This window comes from Neomonachus schauinslandi, chromosome 6 (genome assembly GCF_002201575.2).
Source record: "Neomonachus schauinslandi chromosome 6, ASM220157v2, whole genome shotgun sequence".
Taxonomy (NCBI): domain Eukaryota; kingdom Metazoa; phylum Chordata; class Mammalia; order Carnivora; family Phocidae; genus Neomonachus; species Neomonachus schauinslandi.
This window is the reverse complement of record NC_058408.1, coordinates 123,812,068-123,837,932: the sequence shown is the minus strand read 5'-3', so window position 1 is coordinate 123,837,932 and position 25,865 is coordinate 123,812,068. Positions and strand designations below refer to the sequence as shown.

Genomic DNA, 25,865 nt, shown 5'->3' with positions numbered 1-25,865 from the left:
GGGAGTGTGGCACTGAGCCCTGGCCTGGGGGCCCACCCTGGGCATCTCACCATTTCTTTCTCCTTTTGTCCACCAGGGAACTCAATGGGAACAATATCACTCGGATCCACAAAAACGACTTCGCGGGGCTCAAGCAGCTTCGGGTGCTGTGAGTATGGGCTGCCGCCCCCGCTCATCATCTCCCTCCTGCCCCACCCTTGGCAATGGCCCTGTGGGTCCTAGGCAGAGCCCTGGCTGTGGGCTGTAGAGTTGTAGGCAGGCACGGCCTCTCCCTGTGGAGTCAGTCTTCAGATGCCTGAGTGGGGCAGGTGGGAGTGATGGTGAGGCCTGAGCAGGGCTGAGAAATTGGGCGTGGCGGCCACCAGTGGTCGCCACCTGGCAGGACCTGGGCTGGGCCCACAGGGCGTCTTATCCTGGAATGAGGGAAGGCCAGGTGACCGTGAGGAAGCTTTAGGTCTCTGGCTTGGTCTGCTGGGGCCGCCAACACAAAAGACCACAGACTGGGGGACTTAAACACAGAAATGTATTTTCTCACAGTTCTTGAGGCTAGAAGTCTGTGATCAAGGTGCCATCCGGGTTGTTCGTAGTGAGGCCTCTCTTGTTGGCCACCTTCTTGATGTGTCCTCACATGGCCTTTCCTCTGTGTGTGCACAGAGAGAGGTCTCTGGTGTCTCTTCCTCTTTTCATAAGGATACCAGTCCTATCAGATTAGGGCCCTACCCTTTTGACCTCATTAAACCTTGATTACCTCCCTACAGGCTGCATCTCCAAATCACACTGGGGGTCGGGGCTTCAGTGTAGGAATTTTGGGGGATGCATCTCAGCCCTTGACTGTCTCCATTGTTCTTTTGACTCTGTGCCTCAGACAGACTCCCCAGTGAGGCTACAGCTCCCCCTGACTCGAGAGGGTAGGTGAGTGGGGCAGTTGAGGACAGAGGGGCTCTCCTCGGGTGCTGGACAGTGGCAGATACCAGAGGTGGCAGGTGTGGCTCTTTTGGGGTTGGCCACTGGCCAGTCAAGGAGCCGTCTGTAGCATTTCCCTTGTCGAGCTGGGCAGGGGTGAGGAGTGAGGAGGGGGAAGGGGTGGATCCCTTCATCTCTTCCTGCTCTGCAGCTCTCAGACTCATGCATGCATTCTGACACGTTCAACATCAGACAGTCATAGGGTCCTCACCCCCTACTCGCAGGATAGTGCAAGGGTCCTGGGGCCTCAGTTCTTTCAGAACTACTTTGCAGCTCTGAGGGTCTTTGGGGGGGCTGGGGACATTGTGGTCTCCATCTTCACTGGGGTCAGAGCTATTAGTCGCTGGGCAGGGGTCTTGCTGCTCCCAAACCCACTGACCTTTGACTCCTTCCCAGGCTCCAGGAATCTCTTCTGAGTCCGGGAAAACCCCTCTTCCCTCCTGGCATCCCTCACCCTTCCTGTCCTCCAGCATGGGCTCCTCGACAGCTCAGGCTTTTGGAAACAAGGTGGAGGGAGAGAAGCGTGTTCTAGCCTCAACCCGGACAGCACCTTGATCACAGACTTCTAGCCCCCTGCCCTACCCCGAACCTCCTCTGAGGTCCACTGCTTAGGAGCGGACAGGGGAAAACGCAGGGAGGAAAATACACTTGATGATCTCAGAAGGTACCACGCAACAAGCCCACTGCCTGGCAGCCGGCTGTCCTGGGCTGCAGGGAGCGCTGGCGGTGAGGAGGTACGGCCTCATGGAGCCAGAGGCTGACTTGGCAGCAGATGCGGCCAGGCGGTGTAGGGGTGCAGGCAGAGGGGCTGTGGTCTGCCAACTGCAGTGTGTTTGCTGCATGTGTGGGCCTTGCCCGGTTGGCACAGGCTCCCCTCCGCCTGCTACTGGCCCATCCCCCCCGGCTCTGCCCCTTAGACATGCGCCCTCCGGGCCGAAGGAGGGCCCCTGCCGCCTGGGTCCCGGCTTCCCAGAACCAGGATGCCTTTGGAGCCATGGCCTGGCGCTCTGGTGCCCCGTGGGCCTGGTGGCAGCAGAGGGGTCCGCACGGGCTCAGGGGCTGGAAGTGCATCTTGCTGTCAGGCCTGGGCATGCTGAGGATACCTGCCGGGAATTTGCAAGGTTGGGGGGCACTTTTGTCCGCTCAGGCCGGGACCTGGGTCTGCGTGCGTCTTGGGCCCTGCACCTATTTCACTCCCTGGTGCTAGCTATTGCTCAGGGTCCCTGTCCAACGTCCTCTAGCTGTCCTTGTCTCTTTGCTCCCCCAGGCAGCTGATGGAGAACCAGATTGGAGTGGTGGAGCGGGGGGCTTTTGACGACATGAAGGAGCTGGAGCGGTTGTGAGTATCCGGGGGTGCAGGCTCAGGGCAGTGGGGTGGCGCTGAGGGGACACGACAGCTGAGCCCGGCAGCAAGGGCAGGGTGGGGGAGAGGCCGGCATGCCGCCCCGCCCCCCCCGCACCTCCCGCCGGCTGCTGGGAGCCGGGGGCAGCCACAGCCGGAGAAGCGGCCACAGCCTCATCACGAGGTGACAGCGAGGACAAAGCAGGTGTCTGCACCCCACACTCTAAATGCAACTCTCCTTGTTGTTTTTCCTTGATAATGCATTATGGTAAAAACCCCACCCAGTACAGAGGAAGTGAAATTGCTTCCTATAATCTCATAGCTCAGGTGTGACCACTGTCCATGCTCCTGTTGTGTGGCAGGGAGGAAGAATGGGTGTGCCAAGGGGACTGTCGGGGAGACCCAGAGGTCACCTGAGAAGCTGCATCTTGGGCGTTCAGGGCCACAGCACAGAAGCTGGAAGGTGGAGATATTTCTGACTTACATGCTTTCTCTAAACCTGGGCTTTTGCATTTGAAAAATGGGTCTTGATCAAGTTTTGCATTTCGGGTTGGCAATAATCAAAAAAAAAGGAATAGGGATGAGTGAGGTGGGGGATGGACACACATTCACCGGGGTCACTGGTCTCACTGTTTTGCTTTGGTTTGGCTCTCAAGAGGTACCAAGAGTCCTAGAGTTCATGCCCTCTGAACCAGAAAGTCCATTTTATTTTAAGGCAGTAATCAGAGACGAGGCTAAAAAATGTATATATCCAGGATAATCTTCGCACATCATTTAAATACAACAATAAAGAAATGGAGAAAGCCATTCTGGTGAGACGTAGGATATCAAGTCACATTTTTGAAGAACAGTGAAGGCCATTGGAATGTGCTCACAATATAATATTAAATGAAAAAGGCAGGAAGTGACGTTTATGTAAATCGCATCAGCTTCTATGTATATAGAACACAGGAGGAGGAAAGTAATTGGGAAGATTAACTCTCATTGCATTGAGTGGTGGGATATCAGGTAACTTTAATTCTACTCTTTGTGCTTATCTTTTTTATGGATTTTCTGACAATGAGTTTATAATGATATAGCTGTAGTTGATTGCCTTACTCTGTGCCAGGCACCAAGATAAGCTCTTTGCCCTACGATATCTCATTTAATCCTTAAAACAACACTGTGGTCAGTGGTATTTTACAGATGAGAAACAGAGGGGCACTGAAGTTAAGGCACTTGCGTTATTAAGTGATTAAGTGCAGAAGAGGGGATTAGAACCGGGTCCTTTTGCCTCCGAAGCCTGAGCTCTTAATGACTATGACCTAATACCTCACTCATCTCTTTTACTTCCAAGAAAGTAAGGTATTAAATAAAGGGAGAAGAATATGGTTGTGTCCGTGCCTTCCTGCAGCCTGGAAGAAAAAGCAAGGCAGTCTTTTCTTTTTGCGTTCTTCGTCCGGGCCTAAAAGTGAGCGATAAGGAGCCTGTAGCGAGAATAGATTAGTGCGGTGTTTGTTTTCTTTCAAAGGCTCAGAACAAAGTCCACATTCATTACCTGGCTGTGAGGGCCTGATTGGGACCCAGACCAAACCCCCTGCAGCTCCAGCTCTGGGTGCTGCCACGCTCTGCAGGAGGAGGGAAGGTGGGGGTGTGGTCGACACATGATGGGGGTGGCCCACGTCAGGCCTGCTGCTGCCACCCGGGAGGGGGCAGGGCCCTCCTTTTTGAGTCACGACTTGTCACTGCAGACTTTGTCCCCTCTGTCCTGTGCCTCTTCCTTTCTTCTGGGGTGGGTCCCCCGCAAGTTCACAGCAGGCGGTTTTTCTTGGGGGGTGTGACTCTCGTGTCCCTGAGGCTGAGTGGCGCTCACTGCGGCCAGCCAGCACCCTCTCCTCTGACTTGCTGGAGACCAGTGGTGGACCCATTAATCATACAAGTTGGATAAAGCGGACAGTCATTAACACCGCACGTACTCTAAACATTCCATTTAAGCGCAGACGTGGAAGTGTGCACTCACCAACCCTCTTCCCCCACCTTTTTTTTTTTGGCCAAGGCTTTTCTTCTTAGTAACTGAGACTGGAGTTCTGTATTGTTTTCCTCACCTACACTACACACAAATTACTTGCTTATGATTTTTGGTTTGGATTTCTTTAAGGTGGAGTGAGATGTTTAAAAGACCCTTAGAAGCAATCTGGGTGAAGAATTCCGAGTTTCTTTTTTTTAAGATTTTACTTATATATTTTGAGAGAGAGAGAGAGACAGCACAAGCAGGGGAGAGGGAGAAGCAGACCCCCCCACTGAGCAGAGAGCCCGATGTGGGGCTCGATCCCAGGACCCTGAGATCATGACCTGAGCCGAAGTCAGATGCTTAACCGACTGAGCCACCCAGGTGTCCCCCGAGTTTCTTTTGTGACCCTCCTGCCCGTGGCCCAGTCTTTTACTTAATTCAACAGCCCTTCAATGAACAGATTTTGGTTTTTTATTGACTTTCTCCAAAGCATCCAATTTAGTTTTTACAGAGATGACTCTTTTCACATGAGTATTTTGTTCACCTCTGTCATAGTTAATTATTAGAAGCATCTCTGGCAGGTAGGTTTGGGAACAGACACAACTGGTTCTTGTAAGCAGTTCCTGCGAGCTTGAGTACAGAAGCGGAGGGGTACAGTCCTACTGGCTGTGGGGGTCACTCAGCACCCCGTGCTGGCCGAGGGGGGGCCAGTGTGCAAGGTGGGGGAAAGGCATTCTTCAGAACCTGGCTCTAGTACTTGGTCATGACGAGGGCGAGTCACTCACCTCTGGGCATCCCAGCCCCCTCAACTATCACAGAGACAGCCCAACGGAGTCAATAAACATCCAAGCACCTATTAAGAGCTAAGCCATGCGGCAAGATGGTAGAGGTAAAATTTTCCTGCAGGGTTGTTGCAAGAAGGAGATGGGAGGGTACATGCATGAGCCCTTGTCATACTCAGGGAGCAAGAAGCCCACCTGTGCGTTCTGCTTTCCCTCTGATGGTGACGTAGTACCTCTACATCACTCGTCCCAGTGCCTGGCACAAGCTGAGGGCTAAGAAGGACTGGTCACCACTACTGCTGTCCCCGTCCTTAGCTACCTGTGCTCCTTCACCACGCTGGGGCCCTCCTTTGGTGTTCTTTGGTTGATTTTCTACTTTATACTGGCTATGGCATTTTTTTTTTTTCCTCTTCAATGTTTTCAGAAATTGAAGCTGGAAAAGTGAGAAAGTCTTGGGGGAAAACAAAACAAAACCAAACCCAATGATTACCAGGCAGTGTAAATACGGGATTAATTTACTGGGCAAGGTTAAGGAACTTGGAGTGATCTGATGTCCACTCCTGTTGCTTTAAGGATTATATTGGTGGTTCCCCACCCCCCCTTTTTTTTTTCCAAGGCAGTGATGTGTTTCCCTAGGAGCCTGCCCTTTTGAGTAAACTTCTCCCAGCTGGTCTCCCTGTCCGCACCGTGCTGGAAAATGGTGCCTTTCTCACATATCAGATGAAGGGTGACCTCCGAGGAGGTGACCACAGACCAGTTACTATTGGCCACAGACAATTACATTTCTTCCTCCCCGCCAGCACAAGAAAGCTTTTACTAAGTTGGTTTATCCTCGTCCAGCGCTGTTAAAGGAGATGGTTGTGCAAGACCCCAACTGTGCTGTAGTCTGGAGGGCGGGGGCTGGGTTTTACACCAGAGCTTCTCCAGCCTTCACGTGCGCCCGGATCACTTGGGGATCCTGCTGAAATGCAGAGTCTGACTCCACAGGCCTGGTGGAGAGGCTGCGATATTGCAGCTCTTACCAACTCCCAGGCAAAGCCCCTGCAGGTGGCCCGTGGGCCACAGTGCGAGGACCAAGCTTCCATACTTGTAGGTGTCGCACCCCTGATGGGCGGGAGTCCCGTACTCCAGCGTCAGAGAACTAGCTGCTGACGTCTGCATTTTATCTTCCCGTCCAGGCCACGTTCCAGAATGACTTCCCACTCCTGCCTGTGTATATAAAACTGAGAAGTTGTTCTGTCCACCAGAAGAGCAAATAGAAATGATGGACGTACTAGTCATTAAAAACAAAGGGGTTGTTCTTGGGGCACCTGGGCGGCTCAGTTGTTAAGCTTCTGCCTTCGGCTCAGGTCATGATTCCAGGGTCCTGGGATCGAGCCCCGCATCGGGCTCTCTGCTCAGCGGGAAGCCTGCGTCTCCCTCTCCCGCTCCCCCTGCTTGTGTTCCCTCTCTCGCTGTGTCTCTCTCTGTCAAATAAATAAATAAAATCTTAAAAAACAAAAAACAAAGGGGTTGTTCTTTACTGTTTGGCACAGAGAGACACCACAGATTGAGTGAGGAAAATGCAGGTGGCTGAATATTTTTTCTTCTGTTATTTGAGGTTTGTAAAGAATTAAGCATGCATTTTCATAGATAATAAAAAAATAGATAATGCGATTTTCATTTTGAGAAACAGACCTAAAGCAAACAATAAAAGAAAGTTGCCACTGAGTCAAACATGGGTGAAAGCAATGAAGAATCAGAACATGGGGCTAGTCCTACCCCTGCTCACATTTCAAGTGGAGTCAGGTGTTCAACTCACAAGCCAAGATAGTATTTCAATCAGTGCCTTATGAGTTGCAACAGGTGTTGCGAATGTAACATGATGATGACGAGGGGCATGGGCGGAAATCATGGGAGGTGTTGATTGCCCACTACACATCAGGTCCTTGGAGGGGACCTTCCACAGGTGCTCTGGCTCATCCTCCCCAAGTGTTGGATGGCGAACTCCCACTTCATAGAAACTGAGGCCCAGGGAAGCTCATTTCCCTGGGGTAACCCAGTGACCCTGTTGGGATTTGAACCCCATGCCCTCTCACTCTGAATCCAGTGCTTTCTGACAAGTCTTTGGATTTCCTGGATGCTGAGGCACCTTCCAACTCTTCCTTTCTTCTCTCTTGTAGACGACTGAACCGGAACCAGCTGCACATGTTACCAGAACTGCTGTTCCAGAATAACCAGGCTCTGTCGAGGCTGTGAGTGACACTGCTCTGTCTGTGGTCTTGTCCCTCACCCTGTGTCTGGTCAGAGGGGCCGGACTTCCCCGCAACCGTGACCCCCTGCTCCCCACCTGTCCGGATCGCCTGGGGCATGAAAGGCCAGGCCCTCCTGTAGGAAGGGGCTGCGCAGGGCGTTTCTCTGGGGTCGCACCCGCCCGGATCCACGGCTCATTCAGTTCTCTGTGCTGCCTCTGACAGTGCGGGTGTGAGGGGGGCGGGGGAGAGGAGGACGTTCTTGTCAGCCATGATGCCAGCCACGCTTTCCAACCCTGCACATCTGTCTCAACCTTTGGTAACCTGCCTCGGGTCGGTTATTGATTCATTCAGTGAAGCCCTTCTTGGACCTCTTTCTGTTATCAGGTCAGAGTCATAGGTCTGGAAGCTTATCAACCATGGCATAAAGTCATACTTTTATTTGCTGTAAATGTACTTCTTTCAAGCTTCAAGAGTAGTGGGGCTAATTCTGCTGCTCTATGCTTTGCTAAATGCGGCTGTAATTGTTCTACCATTTATTTCATTTTGTGGGGTCTTGGGTTGGACAGAACCTTAGAGATTATCTAAGGAATCTTCTTTGCAGTTCCTTAGCCTGTGGTCCTTCAGTCTTTGCTTGGCTACCTCTAATGATGGGGAGTTCACCCCCTCCCCAGTCAGTTGCATTATTGGACAGATCTGCATATTAGAAACATTTTCTTAAGTTTGAGCCCTAAATCTGGTTCCCAGTAATTTATGTTTTTCTTAGCTTTGCTTTCTGTAAGCATCTAGAACAACTGTGTCCTCTTGTTAGATTTTTTTTTTAAAGATTGTATTTATTTATTTGACAGAGAGACAAAGCGAAAGAGGGAACACAAGCAGGGGGAGTGGGAGAGGGAGAAGCAGGCTTCCCGCGGAGCAGGGAGCCCGATGCGGGGCTCGATCCCAGGACCCTGGGATCATGACCTGAGCTGAAGGCAGACGCTTAATGACTGAGCCACCCAGGCTCCCCTCACTTCCTGTTTCTTCTTCCTTCTGGCCTGGAGGCTCTCCACAGTGACCCTCAGTGCTGATCCCTTCTGCTGGTCTTCACCACCCTCGGGCTTGAGCTGGGCCTTCTTCGGCCCCCGTCACTCGGTAGGTTGGCCCTTTCATTCGGTGCCAGGCACACGCAGGGGGAGGTTTGCTTGCCTTGAGTTCTGAGGCACGAGGCCCTTCCCAGCAGATGCATCCACCCTAACATCTCTCTAACCGGGGCTTCAACCTGAGGGCTGTGCTGGGACTGGTCACGTGCAGACCCTGGCCTTACCCTTCCCTGGGCTCCAGCAGCTCCCGTTTTCTCTGCCCGCTCCTTTCTGGAAGCTGGCTCGAACAGGCATTATCACAGCTCTGCCCCTGCAAAAATTCATCTTGAACCTCTTTTCTCTTGGTGGCCCCCTCTATTTTCTTTTTCCTTTCTGCAAGCCCTCTTTCACCTTTCCGGCGTCTGCTGTCCCTGTCCCCACGTCTTCTGCCTGCTCGGCTTCCCTTCCCCTGGCCGTCCCGACCACTGTCTTCCTCCACCCAAGCTTCGGAGCGTGTGTGCAGGACATGGTTGCTGCTGAGCTCTGGGCACCCGCTTTGACCCTTTCTCTTTTATTTTACTAAAACATTTTTAAAAACTTATTTTGAGATTTCAGCTTTATTGAGGGAGAATTGACAAACAAAATTGAGAGGTACTTAACGTGTACGCCGTGATGGTTTGCTACACATATATGTGTGAAAGGGTCCCCCATCTAGTTAATTAACACATGCGTCATTTCGCATGTTCATCTTTTTATTTATTTGTTTGGCTTTTTTTTTTTTTTTTGGTGAGAATATTTAAGTTTTACTCTCTTAGCAAATTTCAGTTACACAAGATGGTGTTATCAACTGCAGCTATCATGTTATACATTAGATCCTCAGACCTTACTCATCTTATTGCTGAAAATTTGTACCGTTATCTACCTCTTCCTACTATTTCCCCCCAGCTCTCAGCAGCCACTTTGCTATTTTCTGTTTCTATGAGTTTGACTTTTTTTAGATTTTTTTTTTTTTTTTTTCAGATTCCACATCTAAGTGATACCATACAGTACTCGTCTTTCTCTGTCTGGCTTATCTCACTTAGCATAATCCCTCAAGGTCCACCCATGTGGTCACAAATGGCAAGATTTCCTTCTTTTTCATGGTTGGATGGTATTCCATTATATATATACCTCTCACATCCTTATCCATTTGTTTATTGATGGACACAGATTGTTTTCTTCCCTCATTTACTTTAAAATATCCAAGACCTCCTCATGTGAATCTAAATTCACAAACTTCCAGCCTTTTGCTTGAGATTACTTCCAGCCCTATTCGTCCTTTGAGGGGCTGCCATCTTTTGCCAGAACCTTCCACCAGCTCTTGAGGCTGGCGGGAGAGGACAGCTCTGCAGGGGTCTCTGTCTGTCTCCAGCTCTTGGGGCTACCTTGTACCAGGGTTATTGGTGCCCTGCACGTCCGTGGGCTCCCTCCTGAGAGCAGTGACACTGTGCAGTCCATGAGGCTGCCTTTTTGACCCGTGTCTGGGGAACTTGGATCCCTAGTGCAATGGCAGGGTAGCCTGGAGCAGTAGAAAATCGAGGGTCAGGTGGTCCTGGGTTTTTCAAGTATAACTCTGGGTGTCTAACTTCCCAGGGCCTGCTTGTCTTACCTGTACACGGTTGGGCTATCATGAGGCTGAGTTGAGATCGTGCACATAAAGCATCAGGCCTGCTGTGGACCTGCAGCAGATGTTCGCTCTGTTCCTGACACTACTGGGGAGCGAATGGCCCTGCAGGAAAGCTGGTCCTCAGATGCACCTGTCTCATCTGACACCTGTGACCCTGTGAGGCGGGCAGTGCCTCATGGTTTTACTGCTGAGGAAAGTCAAGATGAAAGTCAAGGTTGGAGAGGTGAAGTGACCTTTTCAGGGTCAGTAGTCAAGTTCCTTGTGGACTCCCCGCTCAGTGCTCTTCATGACTTCCTATTTTACTGGAGAAAAGTGCTCCTATGCTTTAACAAATATTAAATAACTGGATTTTATGTGGAAAAGCCGTTGAAGAAGACCAGAATCTACCTGACTCCTGCTCTTGGCACCCAATGGGGCTGGGAATTGGGGGAGGGAGTGGCCTCCAGAAACATTGGATGTTCTCACCCCTGTGGCCTGGGGCTGGCTGTCTTGGGGAGGGGGCCCGTCAGCTCTGAACAGAGGGACTTCCAGGAGAAGGGCCCGCCTGATAGAAGGATTGGTGATTCTTTGGGGAGTATTTCCAGGCTCTAGAGCCAGAACCTTTCCGCAGTGCCGACTGCTTTTTCTTTTTAGGCAATGGGTCCCTAACTCTTGGCAGGAGATGTTTCTTATCCAGGAGCATAGCTGGACCTGGTGGAGGGAAACTATTTTCTCTAGCTCCCCTGTTAATATTTCTGAAGCTCATCTGTAAGCACAGGTATACCAGCCAGCAGGACTTTGGGGAGGACTCCTGTGCAGTGTCCCCGCTCAGATCAGTCGGGGACTTGAGTTCATGACTGGGCCCAACCTGGTTCAGGACACCTGGCACCCCTCCAATTCAGGCCATCTCCAAAGTGCACATCCTGAGGGAAATGGTTAAACAAACCCTTTTATTGATCTGGTTGTTTGTCCCTGGGCTCTGGCTCACAGAGTTTTTTTTACCTTTGTTGTTGTGCTAAGGAAGGATGCAAGAGCAAGTGCTTACAGATTTATTTGCTAATATTCTTTGTTCCACCTCCAACCTCAATCTGTTGACTTGAGCATCTGGCATTGCAAACACCTCTGATAACTCTCCTGGTCTGCTTGGTCTGGCCGAGGAGCACTTGGGCACTCTGGTTCTGGAAACAGAAACCCCCGCAGGCTGGTGATGGGAAGGATGGTAAGGTATTGCAAGGGCACAACCAGCAGACTTATACGTTCCCCAGGACAGGAAGTGAAGTATTGCTGGGACCAGAACCGAAAGGTGAAGGGTGTTTCTAGTTCTTTCTGAATATCTCATTATTTTCCTGCTTCTCCCTGCAGACCAGTGTTCTGGGCTTATGGGCAACATCTCAGTTCCGCCATGACTTTGGTTAGCCACAGTGCCGACTCCCCTCCTACTTCCTATGACCTTGGAGTTAGTCCCCATGTCTGAGGTCCCAACTCCAGATTTCTGGGGAAAAAAATCTGATTGGCTCACCTTTGGTCATGAGATCATTCCCGGGCCAAGGAGCTGCGTTGGGGGTTTGTGGGATCACCTGGTGCCGTCTTACTAGGGAGCCCCTCCTCCTCCAGGAATTGGAGGGGGACCACATTCCCTTAGGAGGCAGGATAGGAGGGGAGGCGGGGCCTGGTGGTTCTGGTCTCTCACCTGTTGACCTCCCCTCTGCTTTGAGGGATCCGTTGCTAATCCTTCCCACCTGGAGCAAATCCTGGACTTTCAGCAGAGGCTGTTATGCTAAATCAGCATGCAACAGGTTTGAGAGAGACCAAATGTGTAGGTCTGCAGGAAAGCTGCAGAGTAGAGTGTGTCAGATTGTGCAGTCCATATTTAGGTTGACTTCGTGTGTGTGGCTGCCAGGTGTTAAAATCCTGTTACTGGCTATTCTTCAGGAATATTCCCCCTGTGTTGGGTTGATCTGCCTGTTTCGTTTCATATGTGGGACCTGAGGCCCAGAGACGTGACTTGCCTTGGACCACAGAGCAGTTTGGTGATAGGGTTGGAATTAGATACCAGGTCTTAGAAGGTCCTGAAATCTCACATTTGGGGATCTAGCCTAAGGAAATAATAAAACATGAGCACAAACACATTCATTGTAGCATTATTTAGAATTTTGAAATGTAGAATATTCCTTTTTTTAAAAAAGATTTTAGGGGCGCCTGGGTGGCTCAGTTGTTAAGCATCTGCCTTCAGTTCAGGTCATGATCCCAGGGTCCTGGGATAGAGCCCCGCACTGGATTCCCTGCTCTGCAGGAAGCCTGTTTCTCCCTCTCCCACTCCCCCTGCTTGTGTTCCCTCTCTCGCTGTTTCTCTGTCAAATAAATAAATAAATAAATAAAATCTTAAAAAAAAAATAACAAAAGATTTTATTTATTTGACACAGAGAGAGATAGCACAAGCGGTGGGGAGGGGGAGAGGGAGAAGCAGGCTCCCTGCTGAGCAGGGAGCCTGATGTGGGCCTGATCCCAGGACCCTGAGATCATTACCTGAGCTGAAGGCAGATGCGTAACCGACTGAGCCACCCAGGTGCCTCAAAATGTAGAATATTCCTATTTTGAAATATAGAATATTGAATATAGAAATATATGTCCAACGTTGGGGGAACAGTTAAGTAAATTATGGTATATCTGCTTGAGGAAATATTTATATCATCATCAAGTGTGGTCTTTATGGAAGATGTAAAGTAATGCGGATAAATGTTTGTGTTACCAAAAGCCAGGATGCAAAATTGTACTGACAATAAAATCACTAAATAAATCACTGTAAAGAAGGCACGGAAAAATACTGTAAAATGCCAGTGGGCGTTGTCTCTGGGTGACTTTTTTCTTTTCTGTGTTTCCCAGATGTTCTGTAGGAAGCATGTGTAATTTTTATGGTAGGAGACCTCCCAGCTTTTACAAGCACCGGGAAAGTCTCTGTGGCCGGAGTTAAAGTGAGTGCTAGCCGTGTGATGTTGGAGGGCTTCCTCTAACCCCGGGAGCCCTGTTTTGCTCTTCTCTCAGATAAAGAGAATTCCAGCTACCTCACAGGCTGTTGCAGGGATTGGAGAAAGGTGTAACCCGCTCTCTCTCATGGCAGGTGTAAACTCTGTGGCCGGTAGCAGCTCAGGGAGCGTGAGGTGAATCCACATGAGCACTGCTTTGGTGGTGACACTGTAGTCCCCAAGTTGACCCTGCACTTGAGCATTTGTCCACTGCTGGTGATTCATCCGAGTCTGTCTTCATGTAGAACCACCCCCTCGCATGGCAGGGACTTCCCCCAGCAGGTTTTTTTTCTTCAGGTGAGGCTGTGTTTCATGGGCGCACCTGCGGAGGGACCCCTAGGGGCGGTGGAGGGGGCTGGTGTGTCGCCGGCAGCCGGGTCCTGCAGGCAGCCGCGGCCTGGGACAAGAATTGCATAGGCTCTGGAGCCGACAAAGGGAATCTGCCTTTTGTACTCTTGGGTACTTTGCTGGGCAGGCATGGAGTCGGTAGGTGATGTTGCCCCAGAAATGTTTCTTAGGGCCCTGGCGTTACCTGTGTGTTCTTTGCTCCCTTGGGGATGCCCCCCCTTGAGGGAGGGCCCCCAGTTCCTGCTTAGCACCCTCCCCCACGTCTTTAAAAGAGAGCACCCACCCACCCCGTGTCTACAGGTAGAGGGAGTCGGAGCCCCTGCAGAAGTGTGCCTATCCTGTAACATCCTCTCACGGCCTGGGTCTCCCAGGACTGTCATGAAAGGTCTCAGGAACCACAGTTGTTACAGTGACTGTTAGAACAAATGGAAGGCCATTCTGTGCCAGGCTCATGGGGATCAACCTACAAACATTATCTGATTTCATCATCAGAACATCTCTGAGGTCAGCATTTCCCCCATTTTACAGATGAAGACATGCAGGCTCAGAGGGTTTGTGACATACCCAAGGTGCTAAGACAAATTTGAACCCTGATCTCTCTGATGCTAAAGCTCGTCCTTCCACATTGTTCATCCACCCACCCTTACCTATCCACCCTCTCCTCACCACCCATCCCCCTCTTGCACCCATCTACCTACCTACCCTCCAACCCATCAACCTGTCACATACTCACCCCCACTCATCTGCACTCCTACTTACCTCTCTACCAATTCACCAGTCAACCCACCCATCTGCCCCACTATCTCTATCCCATGTACCATCCCTCCATCCTCCCTTCGAACACACTCACACCCACCTAATCCATCTGCCTACCCATCCACTCTTCTACTCACTTACCCACCACCACCACCACCCCCAGCCAGCTCCCCACCCATTCAACTTCTACCTACACATGTACCAATCTACCTGTAAACCTACGCATCCACCTGCCCACCCATTCATCTAGCGGTTACCCAGGGCCTCCTGTGGGCCAGGCGCTGTTCTTGGTGCTGAGAACACTTGGAGTGGGCTGTGTAAGACAGACGGGTAGGCACTGTCTCTCCAGGCGGGGAGGGTTTATCGTCAGTGCTTTCCGAGAGCAATCTGCTCATCTCTGACCGACAGCAGGACGGAGTGGGTGGCGGCAGATTCTCCCCTGGCTGGACCCCTGTCTCCTGCCAGGTTGGGTGTACCCTAGTGGCAGGTTGCCTGGATTTGGGGTGAACTTCATCCCCTGAGAGTCGATCACAAGGGAATGTGGAGATGTTTCGTGGATGCACACTCGGGTCAGAACATGTTTGAACCTCATGGCTTCTCTTATATCAGCAAAACCCTGTCTCCACACACGTTTTCGTGTGCCTCTGTCCTCCCGGATCTGGGGAGGGGTCTGTGCCCTGCCTTGCACTCCCTCCTCTCTCTGGTTGTATTTCCTTCCTCATCCAGAAGCCACTTCTGGAAGCCCAGTTCCTCTGGGCTTCTTTTTAGCCTTGAAACCACTATGCGTCCGGACAAGATCAACCTTTTGTGTCTTGGCTGGACCTGGAAGGGGTGGGGGTGATTAAGGGCAGCCCAGGGCACTTCTCGCCCCTTATTTATACCCCTGTTGTAAGGACCAGGATGGCTCATTAACAGGGCCCTGGTGGCTGGAGAGGCGTGGATGTGATATTCTGCAGGAGCCCTGTTGAAGAATGCCTGACCCCGCCGACCCCGTCTGGAGCTGGGTTTAATTAAACTGTCAGCACTGGTCAGAAGAACAAAGCCTCCCTTCCAGTCCCAGTCCCCAGCCCCCATCAGAGGCGGGAGGGCATTCTCTGCTGAAATGAAGAGCTGTTAAAAATGGATCCGTCTTGCCTCTAAGGGAAATTACCCGAAGCACGAAGATGACCTCGCTCTTGTGACATGTCCACTCCAGGCGGCAGATCTGTGGAAAACGGAACGAGCTATGCTGCCAAGGACCCGGGTGCGGGAGGAGCGGGGCTCCGGTGGCTGCCCCTCCGTGGCCGAGGCCTCCTTCCTGCCAGAACCCCTGCCTTAAGATGCTGTCCCTCACTTCCTACGCTTCACTTCCTAGGAAGGACCTGTGCGAGCTTTGTCTCATGAGATATTAAGTCTGTGAGATGAGTCTGGCATTAACGCTGGGAAGAAACTGCCTTGTTTAGACACTTTGGGAAGTACTGGGTCAAATCGGGTTCTTTGTAGAGGGATTGTTCAGCCCCTCTGATCTGTTGTGTGCCTTATGAAGCACATGTCCTGGGGGACATGTGGGGTGTTGCGTCACCCAAACCAGATCTTATGGGTCTCGTGTCAGAAGCCTGTGGAGCTCTGACAATAAGGGTCCTTCTGACCCCAAACCCATGCATCTACCTCTCACCGTTAGTACTCTAATTAGTGTGAATGAGAGTTGTGTAGGCGAGTTTATTAAAACGCAGGTTATCATCAGAGATCTTGAGTTAGTTGCTGTTGAAGGGCCCAAGAATCTGCATTCTTATCAAGCCCCTCTATCTGGTTCACGCTTTGAGAAGCCTTGCTCTCAGCACACTTTGAAGAGTCTTAGGTAGGCCCTCCTCTATGCACAGAGCCCCCCTTTGCCTCTGCCCAGCCGGGTTCTGCTGGGGGCGGGGGGCATGCTAACAAAGACCCTCCCAAGGGCAGACGCTTTACCTCCCACAGCCACACCGAGAACAATTTGGGGATTATGAGTTAGCAATTATGGAGCACTCTGAATTCTCAAAGTGCTTTCCAATCATTAAAGCTGGGCCTGCTGTCAGGGCTCAAGTGAAAAAGGCGAGCGTCCCACTGGGCTGGCTGGGAGCCTCTGCAGAAGAGAGCGGCCAGCCCGAGATTGACATCCTGAGTGCCAGAGAGGGCTGATGCGCCCAGTGGGGTTTAATGTCCTAAACACAGCCCTGGCCCCTGGCTCTGACCCTCCTGCTTCAGAACCACACAGGCCTTCACAAACGCAGACAGCCAGGGCCTGGAGGAGGGCTGGAGAGAGCAGCCGATGGGTCACCCCCCAGGAGAACGCCCAGCGAAGGCAGAGTGCTCTGCTGGGGATGTTTTACAGGGGCTCAAAGGAATGAAAAGTCCTCTCCTACAGCATTACAGAAATCAGCATTGAACAAACTGAATTCATAAGCATCAAGAAGATTCTGAACAGAAGAATGCACATAGGAGGGGGCTGTTGTGAATTAGGGGAGTGAGGATTTTTTTTAAAGCCCTTTCAGAAATTAAATAAATAATTTTGCCATGCCAATAAAGAAAGATAAGGGTTTTTTTTATTATTTTAAAAAAATTTTTTATTTTTATTTTTTAAAAAAGATTTTATTTATTTATTTGACAGAGATAGCAAGAGCAGGAACACAAGCAGGGGGAGTGGGAGAGGGAGAAGCAGGCTTCCCGTTGAGCAGGGAGCCCGATGCGGGGCTCGATCCCGGGACCGGGAGATCATGACCCAAGCCGAAGGCAGACGCTTAATGACTGAGCCACCCAGGCGCCCCAAGGGTTTTTTTTTTTTTTAATTAAATAAGGCATTTGAAAATACTTGAGCTGTCATTTAAATATTTTTTAAAAATAAAGTTTAATACCACTTGGAGCAACATGTAATTGTTATAATAATAGTAATTACCATTTGTTAAGCCCTTGTGCACTGAACATTTCATGTGGTTTTCTCATTTTAATTGTCATAGTCCTATGAATTATTATCCCATTTTACAGTGGGGAGAATTCAGGCATGGAGGGGTGAAGTAATTGATCACGTAGCTATTTGTTGGCAGATCCAGGCTTTGAATGTAGGGCGTGCTCTAACCCTCCACACTATCCTGCCTTTTGTGATAAGAAGTAGAGAAACAGGAAGAGGCTAGAGATGGCTCAGGAGTCTTCTGGGGAGGCAGGAAGTTTCGAGTCAGGGGCACCTGGGTGGCTCAGTCAGTTGCGTGTCTGCCCTCGACTTGGGTCCTGATCTCAGGATCCTGGGATGGAGCCCCGTGTGGGGCTCCCTGCTCAGTGGGGAGTTTGCTTCTCCCTCTGCCTCTCCCCCCGCTCATGCTCTTTCTCCCTCAAATAAATAAATAAAATCTTAAAAAGAAAAAGTTTTGACTCAGGTGTTGAAGGATGTGGGAAACACGGGTGGATGGAGAGGATGCAGTTGCCCTATGAGCAGGGGCCCACAATTCTAGAGTGTTGTATGGATCTCAGTGGAAGGAGGTGTTTTCTAGAGTGAAGAGTCTGGAAAGGGTGATAGGCAGAGGGGGCCACAGAGGGTTCTTATGAGCAGAGTGAGCAGAGGGTAAATATCATCTTTCCTCAACACCCCACTCCCTCAACAAAGGCCTCCCTCCCCCGCCCAGTCTCTGTACCCGAGACGTGAGGACAGATGGGCCTCCGTCTCTCCCTTGGCTTGCCTGAAATGCCACCTCCTGGTCACAGTTCCTCACGTCCCCCCTCCCCAGGCAGAACTGACTGTTGCCTCTTTAGAGCTTTCTATTTTCTTCCTTTATAACTTTTTTTTTTTGGTGGTAAAATAAACATAAGCTAATACTTGCCATTTTAACCATGTGTAAGTGCACAGTTCAGCGGCATTAACTATACACTCCCATGTTGGGTGGACGGCAGTGTTGTCTGCGCCCCAAACTTCCTCATCATCCCCAGCCCGCTAAACAGTAACTCCCCCTTCCTGCCTCTCTGCCCCCCTGCTAGCCTCTCTTTTACTTTCCGTCTCTATGAATGTGCCTAGCCTGAGTATGTTGTGCATGTGGAAGCATACGATATTTGCCCTCTGGGACTGGCTTATTCACTCAGCATGGTGTTCTCAAGGTCCATCCATGTTGTGGTGTGTGTCAAAGTCTCATTCTTTTTTTTTTTTTTAAATATTTATTTATTTATTTTGACAGAGGGAGAGCACAAGCAGGGGGAGCAGGAGAGAGAGAAGCAGGCTTCCTGCAGAGCAGGGAGCCTGATGTGGGGCTCGATCCCAAGACCCTGGGATCATGACCCGAGCCAAAGGCAGACGCTTAAGCAACTGAGCCACCCAGGCACCCCTCAAAGTCTCATTCTTTTTCATGACTGAGTGATATCCCTGCGTGGGGCCATACCGTATTTTGTTTCCGTCAGGTACAGTTGCTCGCACCTCTGTCCGAGCCCCCCCCACCGATGTTCCTCATGACCCCTCCGCCCTGCTTCCTCTACCAGATGAGACAGGGGTGAAGGCCTGCCCGTCCTCATTTCCCCAGCACACGTGGGTTTAGCAGGGCCGGCAAGCCATGTCTTTCTGCTGGCAGACATTGTCCCAAAGGCTATGGGAGGAGAGTGAACAGCTTCTGCTCTTTGTAGGGGGCCCAGGACTTCCTCCCTCCCTTCTCTGATTTCTGGGCTCAAGGCTTTGTGCTTGTGTGTTGGGCCCCAGCTTCATGGATTTGATGGACTCAGTACTTGCCAGCTGACCCCTATTCTACTTGACCTGTGGTTGACCTTGACCTGTGGCCCAGAAATATGAAGCCAGTTGTTTAAGGGCTTAGTGATGGTTTGTAGGAGAAGTAAAATCTACTGAGGGTGGGCTGGATGGAGTCTCTGGAGAAGCAGGTAGGGGTACCCCCTGCTAGAAATGGGGTGTGGAGGGTAGTTGTAGGGAGCCCCTGCTTCCTGGGAGGCCATGAGAACTTGAGGAAGGAGGGAATCAAGGGGGAGGTGGAGATAGACGTGAGTTGGCAAAGAGCAGTCCCCAGGTAATGCATGGCAGGGTTTGACTGACTCCCTTTTTTTATTAGGATGGGCCAGGACCCTTCATGACCTGGTGAGACCCTCCCTACACTGAACTCTGTGGTCCTGTTCACTACTTGGGATTCCAGCCAGGTGTCCACAGGGCTTGAGAAGCTCAAAGAAGAAACCCCCGTGTTCCTCAAACTCTTTGCAGTGTGTGCAATCAGGCCAAATGAGCTAACTCAAATATATTTTTTTGATTTTTGACTAGAATCATATATCAGTTTTGTGTAACACTGGCCATCTTTTGCTAAAAAGAAGCCCCGACTGGCAGTTGATTAATTGGCTCTTGAGTAATAATAAAAATATGGAAAGATATATTATTAATAAAGATATTTTAATGGCCCAGACTTTTCAAATGTTTGGGGGGTGTGATGGGGAGGTAGCAAAAGCCATCCTTCTGGTGAAATGGCTGGGAACCATTGGTTTATATATTTGGACCTCTTCCTGCCCCCTCCCCCCCTCCCCATGCTGGAGGGCAAGGAGCCCCTGGTGGTTTTTCTCCATGGTCAAGGTGGGCCGCAGTGTTGATGTAGAGCTTCTTAGCAGAGACTCAGTCTTTGTCCCAGGACTGCTCTGGGTCTCCTGCTTTTAGTGGGAGCCTCAGAGTGGGGTGGGTAAAGGAGAGGTAGGGAGCTAATAAACCCATCCCCAGTCTTTCCCAAATCTCTGGCTCTGTTCCTCATAATTCTGTGGGGTCCAGACCTTTGCTGAAGAGATGCAGGCCTCTATCTGGCCAGTTGTGGGCACTGAGAAGTGAGCTGGCATGAGCAGAGCCTGGTGTAGACTGTGGGTGAGAGAGTGGACTCCGGCCGGGGACGGAGGGGGGTCTGGCGTTTCGGGTCAGAACTGGTCCTGACCAGAGCTGGTAAAGGTGCATACTAACCTGAAGGGCAACGCTTACCTTTCATGAAAAATGGACATCATAAAATGAACACTGTATATTCTTAGACCACTTACCACTGTGCCAAAAAACTTCTTAGCAAACCTCTTGGAGTTGGTATATGGTATATTTTTTCAACTGTTAATGAGGCAACTGGAGATTGGCTAAAGGTTGCTGGCTCCCCTGAGCTGATAAAGAGGATGGACCCCATCTCCCCACACTGCCTCGTCGTTTTAATGAGGCCAGAGCCACTTTTGCCTTGAAGGATGTCAACTTGCTGGGTTGTCTTCCCCTGGCGGGGACCTGCATGGGGACATGGGCTCAGCCACAGGCAGCTCTGCCCTCCTGTGGGGATTTGTTTCTTATGCTGCTGGGACAAACGGTCACAAACTCAGGGGCTTAAAACAACCCAAATGTGGGATCACACAGCTCTGGAGGTCAGAAATCTAAAATGGGTCTCGACGTGAGGCTTAAGTCAAAGTGTGGGCAGAGTTGTGTTTCTTCTGGAGGCCCAGGGGCGAATCTGTTCCTTTTCTTTTCCAGCTTCTAGAGGTCAGGCACATTCCTTGGCCCGTGGCTGCCTCATTCTCTCCAACGGCTTCCGCTGCCACGTCTCGCTCGCTCTCTCTCTCTCGCCTCCTTCTGTCCTGTGTAAGGCCCCTTGTGATTACATTGGGTCCACCTGGATAAGCCAGGATAACCTCCCCGCCTCAAGATTTGTAAAAACGCCACGTCTGCAAAACCCCTTTTGCCATGTAAGATCACATTCTCGGGTCCCGGGGGGTGAGGAGGAGGACAGCTTCGGGGTACATTATTCTGTGTATGAACTGTGGCTTCCCTTCGGAGGACTCTCAGTGACCAGAAGCATGGCGTAGCTCCTCCCTGCCCGGGGTTATGGAATTATGGGCACACACCATCGTAGTTCCAGAAGCCCACCAGAGAAGTGCGCCTCTGGGCAACCTTCCTGGCTCTTCCAGGTTGTGGTTTGGTTCATTGGCATTGAGTCCTCTCTTTCCCTCTGATGATCATTGGTACCGATTAGCTGTGGGACTCTGGGTGAGTTACTTAACGGCTCTGCATCTGTTTCATCATCTGTAAAATGGGGAGGGGGATGTTGTGAGAATTAGAGGTGATTTGTACAGACCACCCAGTTCAAATGCTGTGAAAGCCATCATCACCCAAGCTGTCATCCTGAAAGCAATGGAGGGGGTGGGCGGGCATGCCCCCTCCAACCATATTACTTGGATATAGAGGACAATCTGCCATTCTAGAAGTCTTCCTGAGTTGCCCCAGGCTGGAGGGCTTTTCTGGCTCCTCTTTCCTCATGGCCTAGTGGGCGGTTCCAGGCTAGGCCCAGTGGGAGGGTCCTGATTGCCTTCTTGCTTGTCTCCTTGGCTCAGAGCAGGGCCTGCTCTCTGTTCCAGCACCTGTCTTCTCGGTGTGGACAGAGCTTCCTACCTCCCTTTGCATCTTGCCGCAACTTTCTCTGGATTTGGCAGGCAGCTTATCCTGTTGCCTGAGAGTTTTACTCATGCAGCCTCTTCTTTTCTTGGTTTTATCGACTGAAAATGAGATAGTGACTTCATACAAATGGAAGAATTATTTCTACAACCTCTTTCTCTGAATGCCTTCCCCAGGAGCATTTTTTTTAAAGATTTTATTAAAGATTTTTTTAAAGATTTTATTTATTTATTTGACAGAGAGAGATATAGTGAGAGCAGGAACACAAGCAGGGGGAGTGGGAGAGGGAGAAGCAGGCTCCCCACTGAGCAGGGAGCCTGATGCGGGGCTCAACCCCAGGACCCTGGGATCATGACCTGAGCCGAAGGCAGACGCCCAACGACTGAGCCACCCAGGTGCCCCTGACTGGTTCATCTTTATATGTTTTTTTTTTTTTTTTAAAGATTTTATTTATTTATTTGAGAGAGAGAGAATGAGAGAGAGCACATGAGAGGGGGGAGGGTCAGAGGGAGAAGCAGACTCCCTGCCGAGCAGGGAGCCCAATGCGGGACTCGATCCAGGGACTCCAGGATCATGACCTGAGCCGAAGGCAGTCGCTTAACCAACTGAGCCACCCAGGTGCCCCTATATGTCTTTTTTTTAAAGATTTTATTTATTTATTTGACAGAGAGAGACACAGCGAGAGAGGGAACACAAGCAGGGGGAGTGGGAGAGGGAGAAGCAGGCCTCCCGCTGAGCAGGGAGCCCGATGCGGGGCTCGATCCCAGGACTCTGGGATCATGACCCTAGCCGAAGGCAGATGCTTAATGACTGAGCCACCCAGGTGCCCCAGTCTTTGATCCATTTTGAGTTGATTTTTATATATGGTGAAAGATAAGTGTTTGACTTCATTCTTTTGCATGTGGCTGTTCACTTTTCTGAATACTATTTGATGAAGAGACTGTCCTTTCACCATTGGATGGTCTTGGCACCCTTGTTGAAAATCATTTGACCATACAAGTGAGGGTTTATTTCTGGGCTCTATTTGTCTGTCTTTATGCTAATACCACACCGTTTGATTACTGTGGCTTTATAATATGTTTTGAAAATCAGGAAGTATGAATCCTTCAACTTTGTTCTTTTTCAAAATCGCTTTGGCTATTTGGGGTCCAGTGATGGCTTTTTACTTGGAAGCACAAGAGATCTGTCACAGCAGAAAAGAGGCTACAGATACTTAGATCTTTGGATTCAAATGGGACAAAAGTCATTTGCTCCAGCCTCTGCTTAAACACTTTGGTGATGGGGAGCTCACAAGACAGCTGGTCTTGTGGTGAGTAGCTCTGATCATTAGGAATTCTCATACTAACCTTGACCTGTTTTCCTGGCATGTTTACCCAGCAATCTTGGACTCAGAGCAAGGATGTATGCCTAGGGTCAATCCTTTAATTTGTCATTATCTTTAAGGGACCATGCAAGACTTGCTACAGCCCTATAGGGCTGAAGCAATCTTTAAGTGACTGTCCATTGTATAGATACTTTCTAAAGTTCAGGGTGATCCTCAGAATCTTTGTCGGCCTCCTCGTTCTAACCCATTCACCTCTCCCAGGACCTCCTCATCTTCCCGGTCCTGTTTGGACTGGTCTGTTGGGTGGGCTACTCAGAGGCTCCCTTGAGAAGCATAGAACCATAGCTGCAGGAAGTGGGCATAATTTACCAAACTAGGATCACCTTAGGTAGGGGGTAATTCCCCCATATTCCTCCCTGGAAGCCAGTACTTACCAGACTTTCCTGTCTATAATCAGGGTCTCTTGGGATAGACCAGTAAGGAGGTGGGGGTGGTAGAGGGCTGGAGAGAGAGCAGTCTGAGGGGTCCTGGGGACTTTCTGGCAGAATCTGACAGAAATGAGCATTGGATTGAGAGTCAGAACACTTGTGTTCTGGATCTGGCTCTGTCCCCCTCTGCCTGTGACACTTTGGACAAGTCATTAGCATCTCTGGACCCTGTTGTGTTTATCATTTTTATTAATGAATTGAGTGAGCATACAGAAGGGATGCTCAGCAGATGTGCAGGGGGCACAAAACTGCAAAGGGATGGCCATTGTACCCAAGGTGACAGAAAACTGAAAAAGAACTCCATGAACTGGGCTGGAATCAATGAGGTGAAATTAAATCCTGATAAATATGAAGACAACTTTGAAAGCGCTGAATGGGGGAGACCTGGTTTTTGAGCACTTGTTAGGAAAAGGGCCTATGACTTTAAGATGAGGATGAGTCGAGTGTGGGAAGGTGGCTAAAAGAGGGAATGTAGTCACAGGCTGAATTAATGGAGGCAAGGTGTCCTCTCTAGGGGAGGGGATGGACCTGTTCTAGTCTGCGCCAACTTGAGCACGTACGGAGAACAGCATTCAGTACCTGACTCCGGGTTATGTTACGGATGCCTGTGGGTCGAACACTACATGTGCTCTGGAGGAGGGTGGCTAACACCAGGAGCATCTGGAAAACATTTCCTCCGAGATGTTGTCAAGGGGCCCGGGGCTATTTGGTGTGAAGAAAACAAATGTAGAGGAACTCAGACTAATTTTCTAATCTATGTGAAGGGCTGTCAGGAGAACAAGGGAGCTGATCGATTGCAGAAGCAGAACTGGGTACAGTGGGTGGAAAGTGGGGAAGTGGATTTTGTTCTGGACGAGGCAGGCTTCCTCAGGAGCTGGCTGCAGAAGGGCGGGCTCTCTGCTTTTTGCCTCATCCCTGGAAGAGTTCAAGGGGGAGCTGAATCGGCATCTGCTAGGACGATGTGCCTGAGATGCTGGGGAGCCTGGGTTTGACAGCCTCAGGGGCCTGTGGATATGGAGCCGTCGAACCAGGGTCATGGGGATAACCAGGGAGCAGGGGGGCGGCTGGCTCTGAGTGCCCTTCTGATGGGTGATCTGCTCGCAGCCACGAAACTGGCAAACGGTGGGAGGCTGGAAGGTCCTGAGCCCGAGCCTCTGAGCCTCTGAGCCTCTGAGCCTCCGAGCCCCTAAGCCTCCGAGCCCCTAAGCCTCCGTGCTGGAAGCCATCTTTACGGCAAAGTGCTTCCAGCGAATTTCATAACAAAATATTTACCAGACCTTGGGTTCTGGCCCACGTGTTGTAGTCAGTTTTGGAACAATAAAAATCAACACATAGCTTTGGAACGGGTGTTGCCCTGTGAGAAGACAGGGAAGGTTTGTCCTGGGGAAGAGTCTGGTCCTGGAGGTGCTCAGAGGAGCCGCGCGCTCCCCGGTCCCCCACCCAGCCTGATGAGCAGTGACACATTGCCCCCTTTGAAGTCAATGTGTTGTCTTAGGAGCCCTGGTGTTTGCACCCTCTGCTCCTTCAACAAAGGCCCTTCTGTCAGCAGATCTCAGGGGCCAAGCAGGGAAGGGTCAGAAAAGGAAGGTATTGACTGAATACCAATAAGGAGGGGAAGTGTGTTCATGGAGGATGAGGGGCGCCAGGCAACTTGGGGCCCCACTCGTGCTGTGCAAACGGAGCAAGAATGCCCTTTGGTGGGTTTGTTTTACTCAAGGCTCTGGGCGGGGGGAGGAGGGGAGGTGGGGGAGGGGGACGGGAGCGAGGGAGGAGACAGTTCCCAATGCTCAGCCCCTGGCTGGGGAGGGGCCGACCTGAGAGCCTGGGCTAACAAAGAGGCAGTGTGGGCTGGTGACAGTTAGGGGAAAACACGGGGCAACTAATGGGGTAGTAATGGGTGGGGAGGAACCTGGGAAAAGCTGGTACAAGGAGAGCTGGCACATAAATTCTGGTGGCGTGACATCCCCCTTGGCAGGGGGACAGGGGCCACTCTTTCCCCTCCCCAGTGCCAACGCCAGAGATGCTCCCGCTCCCAGGGAGGAGGCCAGGGTGAGGGATGGCTGGGAGGGGGAAAAGCCTGTGGGGCCTTGGGAAAGGTTGGACAGGAAGGGGAGAGCGTTCTCTGCAGAAGCCAGAGCCCCAGGCTGAGGGCCTGAAAGCAGCGCAGAGAAGAGGCGTTGGGCTGCCACCTCTCCAGGAGTGGTAGAGGGGGGATGTGCCCTGCTGAGGCCCCACCCCGTGTCGCTGCCACTCCGGGGCACCCACTTGTGGGGCATCTTGCACCCCTGGCAGACTCTCAGGAGTCCCCAGCTGGCCAGGGGGAGCCACGGGCCCGTGTCCCGGGCCCAGCTGTGCTGTGGAGGAGGACCCAAGACATCAGGGTCCCCATTCACCGCTCCCATAACTCTGCCCACCATTTCTAGGAGAATCTTTTGAACACGTCAGCTCTCAAGGGGGCAGTAGTTATTTCCTGGGGGCTTTTGGAGGAAGCCATTTAGCAGTTGGTATTTGGACTTTTATGGCCTCCATGA

General features: G+C 51.0%; 1 protein-coding gene across 1 annotated transcript in view; it reads left to right on the top strand.

Annotated features, from left to right (window-relative positions):
* SLIT1 (slit guidance ligand 1) overlaps window positions 1–25,865 on the top strand; it is a 164,223-nt gene that overhangs the window by 21,008 nt on the left and 117,350 nt on the right. Inside the window, exons 2-4 of the mRNA XM_021699806.1 lie at window positions 77–148; window positions 2,231–2,302; window positions 7,240–7,311. Of these exons, the coding sequence (XP_021555481.1) occupies window positions 77–148; window positions 2,231–2,302; window positions 7,240–7,311 (216 nt within the window). The remainder of the gene's footprint in view (window positions 1–76; window positions 149–2,230; window positions 2,303–7,239; window positions 7,312–25,865) is intronic.